Source organism: Suricata suricatta, chromosome 3 (assembly GCF_006229205.1).
Source record: "Suricata suricatta isolate VVHF042 chromosome 3, meerkat_22Aug2017_6uvM2_HiC, whole genome shotgun sequence".
NCBI lineage: Eukaryota > Metazoa > Chordata > Mammalia > Carnivora > Herpestidae > Suricata > Suricata suricatta.
This window is the reverse complement of record NC_043702.1, coordinates 43,333,404-43,349,438: the sequence shown is the minus strand read 5'-3', so window position 1 is coordinate 43,349,438 and position 16,035 is coordinate 43,333,404. Positions and strand designations below refer to the sequence as shown.

The following is a 16,035-nucleotide window of genomic DNA, read 5'->3' as shown; positions in this document are numbered from 1 at the left end:
TAGTACATCCTTACTAAAAATGTAGATTCCTAATCTCCCTGACTGACCATTGATTCACTAGTTGTGAGATTTAGTCTCAGAATCTACATTTTTATATTTCTCCAGATGTTTATACTCATCACTCACATTTGGTAACCACTCCGTATACTAACACCATGATTCTCAATTGGAAGAGTAGTTGCTAATAGTCGTAGCAAAACTTTTTATCCATGTCAGTGAAATCAATGGTTCTTAACACTGGCTGCACATTAGAATCACTCTAAGGAATTTGAAAATGTTTAGATCCTCTGTGGTAGGGCCTGTTTACTTGAAAATTCCCTAGTTTACGTCCAATGTGCAATCCAGGATAGAATACTGATCTAAAGTAAAGACCTTGGCATTTGCCTTTTGGAATAAACCAAATGCTAAAATCCAATTGGAATTCTGTTCATAGTGGAATTAGTGTTAATTCTCCAGTACCTGGCCCATCACAAAACACTCAGAATGTGAAAATCTAGTCAGGTGTTAGATAAAATTGTGAACGAGGCTTGAACTGGCATTTCAGAGAATAGATCTAAATATATATCCTTCATTTGTTTTATCTTTGTTCCACAAAGCAGAACCAGTCTCTGATAGGAAATTGTATAAATCATTATTGAAGTATGCTTCTGGTTTAGAAACATTTTATTTACGTGTCATCTTTTATGGTATCATTTTTTGACTATGTAATCTAATTATTTAATGTCTAACTGAAAACCTCCCATGTGCCAGATTCTGTTCGTTGCAGAAAAGACAATCTCAACAGTAAGCAGACTAGATCAGTCATAAGATACAATGAGGTGAAAGATGTTTTAGAGTAAAGTACAGCAGGGGAGGGGAACCAGCAACGTTGGAGAAATACATAAAGAAGTGGTCGGGGAAGGTTCTGAGAAAATTAAGCTGCGTGGTCATCTTGGAGATGCATATTCTACAGCATTTCTGGCTTGTTTGAGGAATAGCAGAGAGCTGGATTGGAGTGATCCAAGGAAGAAAAGATAATATACAGCTTTGTAGGCCATTGAAAGGACTGGTTTTTACTCTGAGTAGATAAAAAGCCATTGAAGAGTTTTGAGCAGAAAAGTGAAATGATGTTAATTGTAGTAGATTCGCTGGCTTTGAGAACAGACTAAAGGGGGACAAGGATAGAAGTACAGGGTAAGATAAGAGGTCATTGCTTAGGTGGTAAATGATTGAGTTCTGGGTATCTTTGGAAGAAACTGCCAACAAGGTTTACTGATGGTTTGATATGTGATATGAAAGAGAAGTCAAAGATAACTCAAGGATTTAATCTAAGCAACTTGGAAAATGGTGGTGCCACTTCCTGCAGTGGGCAGAGGGGAAGACTAAGTTTTAAAAAATCAAGTGTACAGGGTTTAGGCATGTGAAGTTTGTGATGACTGAGAAGGCTAGTAGAATCCAGAGTTCAGAGCAAATAATGAACAAGCTGGACATGGGAAAATGGTAAACAGTGTATAACAGAATTTCATATTTATTATAATGTCTGAGAGGATAAGGAAATAGTGTACATAGTAGAATATAGCTATTTTCCCTTGGGAGTTTTTTTAAATGGGACATAAGGAGAGCACCATGTCTGTATTCTCAAAGAGGAGATTTGTCCTGTGAATATGTGGCAAGCACATTGCGTTTCTGAAAGCTCTCGATGGTTTGTTGCCTTTGGCTGCTCAGTTCGGTGATATCCCATATTCCATATCCATTTTAAAGGTCAGCCTAATACTTTGGAAGTAAGAAAGCACCAGTAAGCTAAATTGTTTTGTATGTCTATTTAGAGAGACCATGTATGTACATGAATTGTGAAATTAGACTGCCATTCAAAACTTGTATATTCAAATGAACAGTCCAGTGTGAAGGTACATCTTGTTCAAGATGGCCTAGAATTATTATCTTTAGATACATATATTATTATGTATCTAAAATACTAATTAACAGTTTCATATGAATAAGTGCACATGTTCATTTTCTTTAGAGAAGCTTTATATTAATATAGCTTTCTTTGGCTAGATATATTTCAGCTGGTTTCAGTGAAACTGCCAAAGTCATCAAGCCAGGAGATAGAAGCTAAGGAGCTCTCCTGTGTTTTGGATTATATAAACCAGTCACCCAAGTGCATTGCCTTTGGAAATGAGGTAAAATTTGTTTTGGCTTCCTATTTTGTACATAAAATCTCTATTCAGCAATGTTTGAGCATTTTATGTTACAGTGACTGTTGCCTTGAGTTACAGTTTTTTTGTTAGGAGCTAAGAAGTTTATTCCATTGCTTTAGCATGTATTTTTGGCATAGAAGTTTTAGGATCCTTAATTTTATATATACCTATTACTCCTATAAACCCTCTAATTGTTCAAAAAATACCAGTGTTTTGGCATTTGCACTTTTTCTTAGCCTGCCCCATATAAAAGCCACTCAAGTCCTTTCATTTTAACTCTCTTTAGAAAATTGTCTCCTCTATTGAATGCTGAGAACAAACTGAGGGCTGGAGGGGGAGGGGTAGAAGGGAGGTGGAGGTGATGGAGGAGGGCACTTGTGGGGAAGAGCACTGGGTGTTGTATGGAAACTAATTTGACAATAAACTACTTATAAGAAAAAAGAAAATTATGTCTCCCTGTCCATAATCAGTGTGCCCATTACAGAAAATTTGGAAGTTAAAAATAAAGTGGAGAAATTAAACCTTACCAGTGATATTGGAGAAATGTCTTTCTAGACTTTTTCCTAAGCATACAAAAAATAATTTTTCCCAAACTGAATTAGGATCTGAAGGCTCTTTACTTTTTTTCACCTGGATTGCAGCATGAATGTATACTTAAATGTTCATCAAAAATAATAACTCTGATGTTTATATCATGATTTATTTAGCCTTTCCCTAGTACTAACCAAGTACCACCAAAAGCTCCTGGATGATGTTGTGGTGGCATGTTTCAATGGTCTAAGTTTATAACTTTATTTTGGCATGGTTCTAAAAAGGGGTTAATTTCTTATAGTAGAGAAAATGCTTTAACGTTAAAGACTGACAGTACTGAGCATTGGGAAGATATGGAACAAAGGTAAACATGTGTCCTTGCCATGAGCCAGAAGTTCCACTCCTAGGTAGAGAAATGAGAACATGACCATAAAATGACATGTACAAGAATGATTAGTATTCATAGTAGCTTCAAAGTGGAAATAACCATAATGTTCATCAAGCGAATAATTTGCAGTGTGTATTAATTTAGTGGAATTCTGCCTCATTGTAACAGAAACTTAGGATACAGATAAGAGCATGAATGAATCTCAAAAGGGTGATGTCGAACTAAAGTTCAGACACAAGAGTGTATGTTGCACCATTCTGTTTGTATGATGTTCTAGAACAGGGAAGTCAACTATGGAGTTGGAATCAGTGGTGCTGACAGGCAGGACCATTGGGAAATGACTAGAAAGAGGAACAAGGAAACATTTTTGAGGTGAAGAAAATGTTCTCATGTAACGGTGGTTACATGGATATATACATGTCAAACATTGCATTGTACTGTATGTAATTATGCCTTACTGGAAGAAGTTAAGTCGTTATTCTTAAAGTTAGAGAGTTTAGATTTCAGTATAGTACCTAAGTTTGTCTTCTAATTTTCTATGATTATCTTAACAGGATTATTCTTTCCATATCATTTTATATTGATATACTCAATCTGCAAATATATATATATTGCTGTTAACTTTTGTGATTTCTTCTTAAAGAGTGTTGTGTATTTTTGTGAATGTTACCTTCTCTTTGAAACACCAGGGGGAGTATGTTGCTGCAGTACGGGACTTTTACTTGTCTGTTTATTTTTTCAAAAAGAAAACAACATCGAGGTAAATATTCCTTTTTGATCATTTTATTTACTCAAATTTGTTGCAATTTTATTTCATCTTCATACCTGTGATCCAGAGTTGTGCCTAGTTTCATGTTGCAAGTGCTTATGAAGCCACTAGATTTGGAGGTGGAGTTTTTAACCCACAATGGATGGGGTTGAGAAGAATCAGTCATTCGTCACAAACACCTAGGGAGCTTTGTCCAAGGAAAACTCCTTGTCCACTTAGATTCTGGTGTTCATACTTGATCTCAGAATTGGATTTAGTTGGGAAAGGCTACCCCAGGTGGTGATCCGTATTGGCCAGTTTTTGGGCTTTGGAATGAATATAGGTTTTGAGATACCTGGGTTTTAAATGATTCAAATTTAGTTTCTTTGAATCTCGATGAATTTCAAATCAACATATATTTAAAGTAGGTATACTATCTACCTCATGGAGTTGTAAAACTGAGTAAAACAACGTATTTAAGGAGACTAGTGCCACGCATGTGTGGTGACTCCTCAAGTGACACCACCCCATCTTCCCTTTGGCCCTGTCAGGATTAACATTTGTTTTTCTTTGCAGTATAATAAGGATCCTGATGCCTTTGGATACATTAGCCAGTTGTCACAGATATAATTTATCAGGCTTGTTCATACCTAATGTTAAAACTTAGCTTCAGTTGACAAGAATCTTGAACAAACTTGGCTTGAGCAACAGCCACTGAAAGGGCTGTCTTGGCTTTACTCGAAATTAGTGGCATCTATAGCCAAGTTATCATGGTAGAATATTAGTCCTGTGAAGTTTATACTGTATATTAATAGGTGTTTGTAAATTCGTGATTCTTAAACATTTTTTTTATCATGTATTTGTATTCAGTGACTTGAGAATTCTCCAGTTTGCTTGATAAGGGGCAAACTTTATTTATTTTATTTTTTTTTTTTAACTACATCACCACTTACCAAGAGACTTTAATAAGGGACACTTTTTTCTTCTAGGTTTACTTTATCATCATCAAGAAATAAGAAACATGCGAAGAACAATTTTACATGTGTAGCATGTCACCCAAAGGAAGATTGCATAGCAACTGGTCACAAGGATGGCAAAATTCGTCTTTGGTCAGTTGACTCTTGAAGAGCATAGTGAACGTATATATTGCATTAGTTCTGCACAACAGAGCTATCGCTGGGTTCAGGAAAAAGGATAGTACTGAAAAGCCATTACTGGTGACAAAGATTAGGCTGTGCTGGTATCCTCTGTTTCTTGTATTACTGTGCTCTTCATTGCACAGGCTTACTATTTTAAAGTTTGTAACATTGAGCTTGTAGGAGGAGTTAATTCATTTTGTCTCTAATTGTTTTATTGAGGAGAACTTTTTTTTTTTTTAAGTTTTATTTATTTTTGAGAGCAAGAGAGCATGAGCAAGGGAGGGTCAGAGAGAGAGCGGGGGAGACAGAGAATCTGAAGACAGGCTCCAGGCTCCAAGCTAGCTGTCAGCACGGAGCCTGGTGTGGGGCTCGAACCCAAGAACGGTGAAATCATGACCTGAGCCGAAGCCGGATGGTCAGCTGACTGAGCCACCCTAGCGCCCTTGAGGAGAACTTTTTGATCAAACTTTAAGTGAAAAGGAAAGACTAACAATAGCATATACCTAGTAGGATACCATGATGATCTATTGTTTGTAGAAGTGATTCTGGTTAGAAATAGAAAATGTATTTTTTACGTATTAAGACCTACAAGCTTAATAATATAATTTATTACTTTTGGCATATATGATTTTCACTATATTTGATATGCCATTACTTTCCTAACTTAATGCCTTTGGTCAAAATAACAATTTTGGTTTTCTCCAATAGGAGGAATTTTGATGATGATAAGAAATACACGTACACATGTTTACATTGGCACCATGATATGGTTATGGATTTGGCTTTTTCAGTGACAGGTAAGTGCATGTTTAATAATTAAACTGCATTTATAGTTTGAAAGGTTTAGAATTGGATGCACTAGAGGAGTTGTAAATACTTGTCTCTCATCCCTGTGGTTTGAGCTTTCTTCAGCACAATACCATATATCTTAAGTTTCAGAGCCCATCAGAGTATCAAAATGTACACTTGTGATAAAGTCCTTGTCGTTAACTAAAGAACCTATTTTAAATAACGTTAAAAACATTAGTTTTTTAAATGTATGTCTACAAGATTATAGATACATAAAAGTAGCTATAGTTTATCAAAGCAAATGATTATGCTAGTGCTTTACCTCCACTACCTCATCTAATTCTAAGAAATAGGCATCGTCTTTCTCCTTTTGCACATAAAGGAAGTGAGATTTGTAGAGAACTAACTTGCCTAAAATCACACAGCTGGTCAACTGGTAAGTGGGATTTGGACCTGTGTCTAATTAAAAAATTTATGTTTTCAAATATTGGACGTGTTGTGGCTCATTTGCACAAACTCTCATGTAGCTTAAATGCAGCACAAGGTGTGAATTATTTAAAATGGTGAATGCGAGTGAGACGCTCTAATGGGGGGGATGTGTGTGTACATACGTATGTCGTGTTCAGGCAGCATCAGTTCCTCTGCGCTTCATCCTCACCTATGTTTTCTTTGCGGTGGCCACTACTCTAATCTAGGACAAGACCAGGTGATACTTCCTGTCACTGACTTTTCTCTGTTTTGTTGCCTTGTCCATCTTGTCTGCCACCTCTCTCACCAGTTAGCAGTCCAGCTCTCTGGTGGTTTTACTTAAGCCCTGGCACATTTAGAATTAGCCTTTTCAGAGGGTCTTGGGGAAGGAGTAGTTGGACTAGTTAGCACTCAAAGGGAAGGAAGAATACAGGGCACATCTGCCCTGCACCACGGCTTTGGTGTAGGAGGGACTGCAGCTAATCTGGGCTTACTAGAGAGGTGAATTCTCGATTTTATATAATAAGGCACGTGAATATTTCTAAGTGAGAAGTGATAGTTAATATGGTACGTGGTTGTCAGAAAAATGTCAGCATTGATCCTGAATAGGTATAAGAAAATTAATAGAAGAAGAAAATTAGTTGTCTGTGTAAATGAGCTATGACTTCTAGTTGCTTTGAGAACGGGTTGTAAGTTCAGGATATGAACAGTGTAAAGTATTTGGGCCGTGCTTTGCACCAGTCATGCTGTGCATGAGCACAGAAGTTGCTGAGAAATTTTATCCCGGGTGTAGAATATTCTCATTTATTTTATTTACATTTATTAAGATGCTCATTATTCTCTTTATCACATAGTTGGAATTAATTACAGTAATTTTTCAAGTGTTAAAATAATCTCACATTTTTACAATAAGCTCAGCTCTGCAATATATTAGCCTCTTAACATATCCTTTTTTTTTTTTTTTAATGTTTTTATTTATTTTTGAGAGAGAGAGAGACAGCGTGAGCAGGGGAGGGTCAGAGAGAGAAGGAGTCACAGGATCTGAAGACAGGCTCCAGACTCTGAGCTAGCTGTCAGCACAGAGCCTGACACAGGGCTCGAACCCACGAACCGTGAGATCATGACCTGAGCCAAAGTCGGACGCTTAACCAACTGAGCCACCCAGGCGCCCCCTTAGCATATCCTTGGATTCAGCTTACTGATATTTTTGTTGGGGAATTTTCATCTGTCATTAAATTGGCTTATAATTTTATCATAATTTATTAGTTTAGTAAAGGGTTATGCTGTTCTTGTAAACAAGTTGGGAAGTATTCCCTTTTTTATTACCTGGAAGAGCATAAAATTGGTTTCTTTCTTTATGTTTGGAAAAATCTGTCATTGAGGCCATCTGGCCCTAGAGGAAGTTTGTTTCATTCAGTTTTTCTCATTGGCAGAAGAATTGGTCAGCAACAAACTAGTCAGGTGTTTTTGGAAAGGAGAATCCCAGAATTGTGATCTTAAGTTTATTAAAAGCTAGGAAGACACTTGTTTACATATCTTTAAAAATAGTGTATTTCTCTAACATGGTAAGGAAATTTTAAATATTGATTATATTTTTCATTGTTTTCTCCCCCAAATGCTTCCCTTTCCATTTCTGTGGACGGATGAGAAGGCACCAGTCTGCTGAGTGGTGGTCGGGAGTCTGTCCTTGTGGAATGGCGCGATGCAACAGAGAAGAATAAGGAGTTCCTCCCTCGTTTAGGAGCTACTATTGAACACATTTCAGTCTCCCCAGCAGGGGATTTGTTCTGTACTTCTCACTCTGATAACAGTAAGTCTGGATTTGTTGTGAGGAGATAGAGCTGTGTCATGCCTGAATTACAACCCTAGGGAATGGAAAATAAGAGACTTAATGAAGAGTAGGATAGGATTTACCGAGCATTTTTTCTTTTATTCTTTTTTCTTTTCTCCCTCCCCCCCTTTTTTTTTAGTTTAGATGTCACCAGAATTCAACATTTTCAGGATGGTTTTTATGAAAATGTAGAGCTAAGTGTATTTGGTTCTTATTGTGCCACTTCTATTTCAAAACCTTTACATGTGAGATGATGTGGGCATAGAAAGTGGACATCTGTGCTTTCACAAATGTAATGACATTTTCAGAAAAACGCTGTTGTGACCACTCTCAGCATGAGAGTCCTGTGCATTCTGACGGGAGTGGTCCAGCCTCGGACACCTCCAAAACCCTTTGCTCCTCCTGTTACTGCTCCGCCTAAATGTAGATCTCAGAGCCCACTGCTTCCTTTCCCTTCAAAAAACACAACTCTGAACAGTCCATTCGTGAGTGACTCGTTTCAAGGTAAATCGTCTCTTTTAGGGTATATAAGTATCTGAATTAACACTTAAAATATATTCATTGCACAGCTCATAAAGCCTTCAACAGAAAAACTACTTCTCTCCAACTCTAGTATTTTAGCTATATCACAAAATAAATTCTTGACTTTCTAAAAATACTCTGAGTAAATTGAACTTACTAAGTTGTTTTGTATTCTGGTATACTTTAGAATGATACAAAGTCCATCAATTTTTTTTTTTTACCTAGAAGTTCTAATTTATGGTTTTGTTTTGTCATTTTTTTTATTTTTTTTCCCCACAGAAATAATAGTCATTCACAGAAACCTTGAGGCTTCTGCAGTAATTCAAGGCCTAGTGAAAGGTATTGCACATCCCAGTGGGTCTGCACATTTTAGAAGTGTGACTATCTATATGATCTTAACTGTTGCTTGTCACTTCTTTTGCAGATAGCAATATTTTTACCGGTTTGATGGTTGATCCCAGAACTAAAGCTTTGGTTTTGAATGGAAAACCTGGCCATTTGCAGTTTTATTCTCTCCAGCATGATAAGCAGTTATACAATGTAAGATTTTGATCCCTTAATTAGCCTTAAAACTAATGAAACTTCCCAACAGCATCACTAGGGTCAAGTAACGTACTTAGTACCTTCTAAACTCAGACCCTGTGCCTTGGTTTCCTTGGACGTTGTCAGTACTGTCTGTGGTTACGTAGTTGAGTTGTTTACAGCGTGATTCTAATGAGGCCACGGTTGCAGATTAAATCTACGTGTACGTCAGTCAGTTTCTGTGCTGGCTCTATTTGATTATGTTTCAGACTGCATTCTAATTGTCACACACATATCTGTGCCTTTGAATCACAAGAATAAGGAAATAAGAATATGAGGGTTGTAAATACAAATATGTTTCTGCTTTTGTAGTAAAGTGTCATAAGATTTTCGGTATAAAGAGGGATGCTTCTTATTAATCCTGATAAATACACTCCAGACTTGCTGCTTCTTTGTGCCCTATAGTTCCCTTTATGTAAGATTTGTCATAGCAACTATACCTTTGATCGGTTTCACTCCCCTGCCTTTAAGCCCTTCAAAGAAAGGAAATTTATTTCTTTGTACATTTCCAGTACAGTGCATGGAAATAAGAGTTACTTGACTAACTAAATTTACATGTTTAGTAAATAGACAAGGGAATGGGATGAAAGAAACAACCATAAATAAAATTGTCTACCTACTGCTGTCTTCACCTCTTACAAATTGTAGGTTTTATTTTTGGTCTTCTCATTTTTAATGATACAGAATTTAACCTTGAGATTTTATGTAAAGCTCTTTGTTTATAGAAACAAGAGAAAAGCCTTATCGACTAAAAGTTCGGTTATATCATGTAAACGGGTCAGTTATCACTAAAATTTGAGATTATTGAAAAATAGTTGCTACTGAACTGGTGCTATCCAATGTGCTTCATAATAGCTGTTTTGATATCCATAACTAATAAATAGTTCCTTTATTCTTTTAAAAACCTGTTACTATAGATTCTGGAAATTATTTGTAGTTAATTATCATTCCTTGCAAACATGAACATATATGTATTTACATTAATAAGCATTTTGGGTTTTTTTTTTAACCCTTCAGTTAGATATTATACAGCAAGAATATATCAATGATTATGGTCTGATCCAAATCGAGCTAACAAAGGCTGCATTCGGTTGTTATGGTAACTGGCTTGCAACAGTGGAACAACGTCAAGAAAAGGAAACAGAGCTTGAATTGCAAATGAAACTGTGGATGTATAATAAGAAAACACAAGGGTAATACTATGTGTGGCTATTTAATTTCAGGATGGAAAATATTTGACTTTCTATTTTATGGTTTCATTTGTCTTTAAAATGTTTCATTTTGATAAATTTTGGATTTAGAGAAATGAGAAAGATGTTACTCCCCTAATAAAGTCTTTAAGCTTTTTGCTTTGAGAAAGTATTGGTTTCCTCCAAGTTTTAATGTCATCTCAGTGCATAAGTGAAGAAACGTGAAAAAGTGACACCCACAAGGACGTAGTACCTAATTTCAAGCAGATCCAAAATTAGAATCCAAATTTCTTAGTTCTTTGCTCTTTTATTAACATTATACTACCTTCTTTGGAAAAACGACAGTGGTAAGCAGTGGAAGGGTATTGTAGTGTAACATGCATGTTTTGATTAGATGGGGGTTCAGTAGTTTCTCCTACCTTGATTATAGTAGCTATTTATCAGGTCCTTGCTGTGTGCCAAGAATGAGGCTTAGTGCTTTTGTCCTACCGATCTTCAGAGAAATACTGTAAGATAAACTTACTTTCTACATTTTACAGGTGAGGAAACAGGCCCAGAGGGATTAATAGATTGTCACTAGTCACACTGATAACATGGACTTTTAAAAAAAAAATCACAAGACTGTTCTTGGCCCGATGTTCTTTTAAGTACACCATGCTAACATAGATTATCTTTCATCCATAGCAGCTGTCAAGCTGGAGACAGGCTTTAAGAAGTAATAATTTGGATGACTGTAAATGTTAAATATTGACCAGGGCAGTTTGGATAGGTAGTTTTCTTTTTGTATTTTCTTGCCACAAGTAGGGGCTTTCACAGGCATTCCATTTTTTGCTTATTCTCAAAGGTAATTAGTAAGGCATCTGAGTTCTGTACAATTTTCTTGCAGAGTTTAGTACAGTAGGCTTTCACCAGAAGACTGTATACATTAGCATTTCTATATTGTGTAAGTTACATGAAGACACATAAGGTGTTAGAACAATTTATATCCTGTGGTCATTAGAGATAGAGCACTCACTGTCAGTCTAGATGATAAAGTCTCAGTTGCCCATTCCTAAAGATGCTCTTATAAGACGTACCATAAGAAATTCTTAAAGGACAGTATATATATTGTTCTGATGTAAAAATAAATTGGTGATTTCCTTTCTGTTAGGTTTGTTCTTAATACAAAGGTTAATATGCCACATGAAGACCACATCACAGCTCTCTGTTTCTGTAATGCAGAAAAATCTGAAACCCCCACCTTGGTTACAGCTAGTAAAGATGGTCACTTCAAAGTATGGATATTAACAGACGATTCTGATATATACAGTAAGTTAATTAAATATGATATGTCATTGCATAATTTTAAAATGTGATGTGTTTATCTCTTTCATGAATTATATCTATTCTGGAAGGACATTTTCTATCTTCTTTAATCCTATGGGTCTTGATTAATCAAGTGCTGATTGTTTCTGTTAAGGTACAGTAAAAAAAAAAAAAAAAAAAAAAACAGCAGTTCCTTCACTCTTCCACTAGAGGGAGTTCAGGATCTCCAGGAATGGCAAAAATTTCAAACCAGTCAGTGCTTTGTAGCATTTCTAACTAAAGCTTCAGGGAGCTTGTTGTTCTTCGATTGTAACCCTTATTGCTTATAACTACTCTAAAGTATTATCTAGCATTTATACCATTTCTGAATTATATAATCTATGTTTCCACAGAAAAAGCTGTTGCCTGGACCTGTGACTTTGTGGGTAGTTACCACAAATACCAAGCAACTAACTGTTGTTTCTCTGAAGATGGCTCTTTACTAGCAGTTAGTTTTGAGGAAATAGTTACAATATGGGATTCAGAGACATGGGAACTTAAATGTACATTTTGTCAACGAGCTGGGAAAATAAGGTAAATAATTTGGGGAGTTTATCATACTATTTGTTTTTAATTTAAACAGGTCTTTCACGTAAACTTTATTGGTAATACATGCTTCTGCTAAAGGTAGTCTGTGGGTCAGTGGGGTCAGCAACAAACCAAAATGGTGGGAAGCTTAAAAATTCTGGGTATGTGAACCATTTGCTGTGATTTTACCCCTTGATGAAATCAGGATTAACATTTAACTCTTGACCTACATAATTTTTCTCTTTATAATAAATACTGTTTATGATTGTGCTACATGATAGAAGCTAATAACCCTCAGTCAATCCAAACTATGCTTATGTTCTGTTTTCCCAGTAAAAACAATGTTATACTCAAACTTTATTGTATCTAAGAAGGGCAAAAGAAAAAGCAGCAGTTATCTGCTATTTTACTTCAAGCAACTGACATTTGAGGACTGGCAGATGGCTAACATAATAAGTTTTGATTCCCAGTATATTTTGCTTTGTAAAACTTCCTTCAGAATTCACATTTCTTCCTTTACATTAAACAAAAATTAAAAAGGGTTTTGTTAAATACATTTGTACATTTTATTTACGTGTTGTCTCTAGTATGTGTCAGTTATACCATGCAACATATTAGAGGAAAAAACATCATCAAACCTGTTTTTGTAAAGAAACAAAAGAGCAGAGTAAACCTTTCCTTTTATTCTCCTTAGCAGGAGAGTCATAAACAAAAATGTGTGTCTATCTAAAAATCTGCATTGTGTAAAATTATACCAGAAGTCTGCAGTCCAAAACTCGGTGTGCTGGAATTGACCGTTAACTTCCTTGTGATTTTAATAGGCACCTTTGCTTTGGGAGATTGACTTGTTCAAAGTATCTTCTTGGTGCTACTGAAAATGGCATTCTTTGCTGTTGGAACCTGCTCAGTTGTGCATGTAAGGTATTGTTTTACTATAACGTGACTTGGCAAATCATATAAGTGGCCATCAAATGTTGGCATTTTAGGACGTATAGATCATATTTCATGTCTTCATGAAGAGTGTGTGTAATTTTTGAGTACATATATACTTCATTCAGAGAATATATATAATTTTCGAATATACTCTTTCACAAGCCTTCTAACAAATGTGGACTTATTTTACTCCTTTAATTCATTGGTATTTTACTCAGTTGAGTATGTTTGGAGGGCATGGTGGTTGCTTAGTAATGAATGTATGTGATAGTCTCTTTATAGTCTCTTTTTATATTCTCTACAGGGATTCTGGTTAATATTTTCATAGTATGTGGAAGGAATACTTTCTTTTTCTACTTCCTGCCTGTCGCTTTAGTGCAGCCTTCCACAGACATTTTCAGTTTGTTTCCATGCGTTGTTTGGAAATGTGAAGTCCCTCTTCCTAAGAATAATAGTTGATTGTACCAGTAAAAATGGAGTATGTATTTTAAATAACAAGCTTTAAAAATGCTTTTGGTTAAATCTCAAAGTAAATTGCTCTTTTTCTGCCTCCTCCTCTCCCCCCCCCGCCCCAGTGGAATGGAGTACAAAATTAAATGTTAGAGTTATGGAACCTGATCCTAATTCAGAGAATATTGCTGCAGTCTCTCAGTCTTCAGTGGGTTCAGACTGTAAGTACGGACCATACTTTAATAACAAGAGGAAATCTATTACCAAACTTTTCTTTTTAACATCTTTAATATAATTTGAGTTAGTCTTGCTTTTAAATCAAATGCTTATTTTAGGCCATTGCCCTGAGGTATGCTATTGCCCTTTCTTGAGTTCTTACTACAACATCTTGTTATGCATGCATCCATACCTCCAGGAGGGCTCCACTATATCCCTCAGTTTTCAGCATGCCAGTCCAACTCCACATTCAGAGATCCCAAGAGAGATGTTGCCCTTCTGAAGCGTGTCAGGAAGCTTTCATCATTCTGCTTTGCTCTTGAAACATTCCTACAGATCCCTGTTCTAGTACTTAAGACCGAAAAGTGCAGTAGTATTTTGGTGTCTGTCTTCTGCAATAGGACCCGGTCTCTGGAACGGGGATTCTTCTTCCTCTTTTTTAATCTTCACAGCGTCATTCCTAACCTGCTTGGCACATAGCAAGCACCCAGTAGATATTTGTTGAATCAGAGCCTAAAATAATCATGACCTGGGCCGTTTACTCAATGGGGTAAGTCCCAGGGTTAGTGTGGTCTGCCAGCCTGAGGCTGGAACTGACCTCTGCAGGCAAAATGTTATTGTCTGTTTGTTTTTTCCCTCTAGTGTTTGTATTTAAACCTAGTGAGCCAAGGCCATTGTACATTCAAAAGAATATCTCCAGAGAGGAAGTCCAGTGGGGAGTGTTTGTTCCACGAGATGTCCCTGAATCATTCACCTCTGAAGCTTACCAATGGCTGAACAGATCCCAATTTTACTTCCTAACAAAATCACAGGTAACCATCTCATCTCAAAAAGGGAACCACTTTGTATATATAATTTTCATTTGACTTGATACTTTGGTAATAGCTCATAACTGGTGGAACAGTTTTATTAACGAATAACTTCCCCAAAGAAGGAATCCAGTATGCTCAGTACAGCAGTATTAGTAGTGTGAGTATAGTAACATTCCTTTACCCCACACCTTTTAAACTCTAAGTATGGTCTGCATTATCTTCATGACAGTGGAAAGGCAGAAGACAACTAAAATATTTTAAAAGGTAGTTACTAGTGTGATTGATATATATATGTTTTTTTTAAGTGTGGCTTTTGTTTGATCCATCAGTTCAATTTTATTACTAGTCCGTAAATAAGATTTCTCAGAACAATCTTGTAACTGTTACAGCAGTTACTAAATATGTTTTAAGTCTTCTGATTTCTTGGGACAGATACACATGTCAAGATGAAATATTGACCTCATCTTTTAACTCTACAACAACAAATTTTTATTTAGATTTTGCATCATTAATCTCTTTTCAGAGTTTATTGACATTCAGTACAAAGTCTCCAGAAGAGAAACTCACACCAACAAGCAAACAGGTATGTTTTAGCCACTAATGGTGCAGACCACATTGCTTCCTTACACAGACAACCTTATCTGTTTGAATTCAGCTATGAGAAGAATGTTCCACCTGCCCTAATGTGGAATTAAAGATACACTTATAAACTACTTGGCCTCTTTTGAGGTTATATTTACTTCTTAAGATGTAGTTTTAATTTGTGATATTAAAAAGTATATGCTGTGATTTAAAGTATCAAATAGTTTTACAAGACTTTTGGGAGAACTTGCTAACATCACTGCCATCACCCACAAAGATCACCAGCTTCAGTTCTTCTAGCTGGAGTTTTTATTTGCCTCCCCTTCTCTAAGAAACATGTCTGTATTACTAATTCTGGATTTTTCAGACTTAGTTATTATCTCTTAATTGATCAAGTTGTTACTCTTTTCCACACCACCACTTCACTCATGTACATAACACACATGCTTTTCCCAGTATAGGTAAATCAGGTCAATATTCATTATAATCAGTAACATTTCACAGCTGAGTCATGTAGTAGCCAACAGATTATTTTTCTTTTATTTGCAACTTTGTTTCTTCTGGAGTTAATGATTATCTTCTTTCTTATTTGTATAGTTTTCTATTTACTCAGGTTGTATAAATATTCTCTCAGTAATTTCAGATACTTTAGGGATGCTTTCAAATCTTGGAGTATTTCCAGGAGCCTCCGATTTGCTTCAGTCTGGACTGATTGCTCTATAAACTTGCTACACAGTAGTCATTATAGGATCTACATTTCACCATCATTTGGGAAATAGTATCTTTGGTCACTCCTTTGCTT

At 36.0% G+C, this 16,035-nt stretch overlaps 1 protein-coding gene across 1 annotated transcript in view; it reads left to right on the top strand.

Annotated features, from left to right (window-relative positions):
* The window catches only part of WDR75 (WD repeat domain 75), a 30,025-nt gene that overhangs the window by 10,375 nt on the left and 3,615 nt on the right, over positions 1 to 16,035 (top strand). Inside the window, exons 5-18 of the mRNA XM_029934265.1 lie at positions 2,038 to 2,162; positions 3,789 to 3,859; positions 4,837 to 4,956; positions 5,695 to 5,783; positions 7,895 to 8,053; positions 8,876 to 8,935; positions 9,021 to 9,136; positions 10,196 to 10,371; positions 11,519 to 11,676; positions 12,066 to 12,246; positions 13,062 to 13,156; positions 13,749 to 13,844; positions 14,482 to 14,651; positions 15,175 to 15,234. Of these exons, the coding sequence (XP_029790125.1) occupies positions 2,038 to 2,162; positions 3,789 to 3,859; positions 4,837 to 4,956; positions 5,695 to 5,783; positions 7,895 to 8,053; positions 8,876 to 8,935; positions 9,021 to 9,136; positions 10,196 to 10,371; positions 11,519 to 11,676; positions 12,066 to 12,246; positions 13,062 to 13,156; positions 13,749 to 13,844; positions 14,482 to 14,651; positions 15,175 to 15,234 (1,676 nt within the window). The remainder of the gene's footprint in view (positions 1 to 2,037; positions 2,163 to 3,788; positions 3,860 to 4,836; positions 4,957 to 5,694; positions 5,784 to 7,894; positions 8,054 to 8,875; positions 8,936 to 9,020; positions 9,137 to 10,195; positions 10,372 to 11,518; positions 11,677 to 12,065; positions 12,247 to 13,061; positions 13,157 to 13,748; positions 13,845 to 14,481; positions 14,652 to 15,174; positions 15,235 to 16,035) is intronic.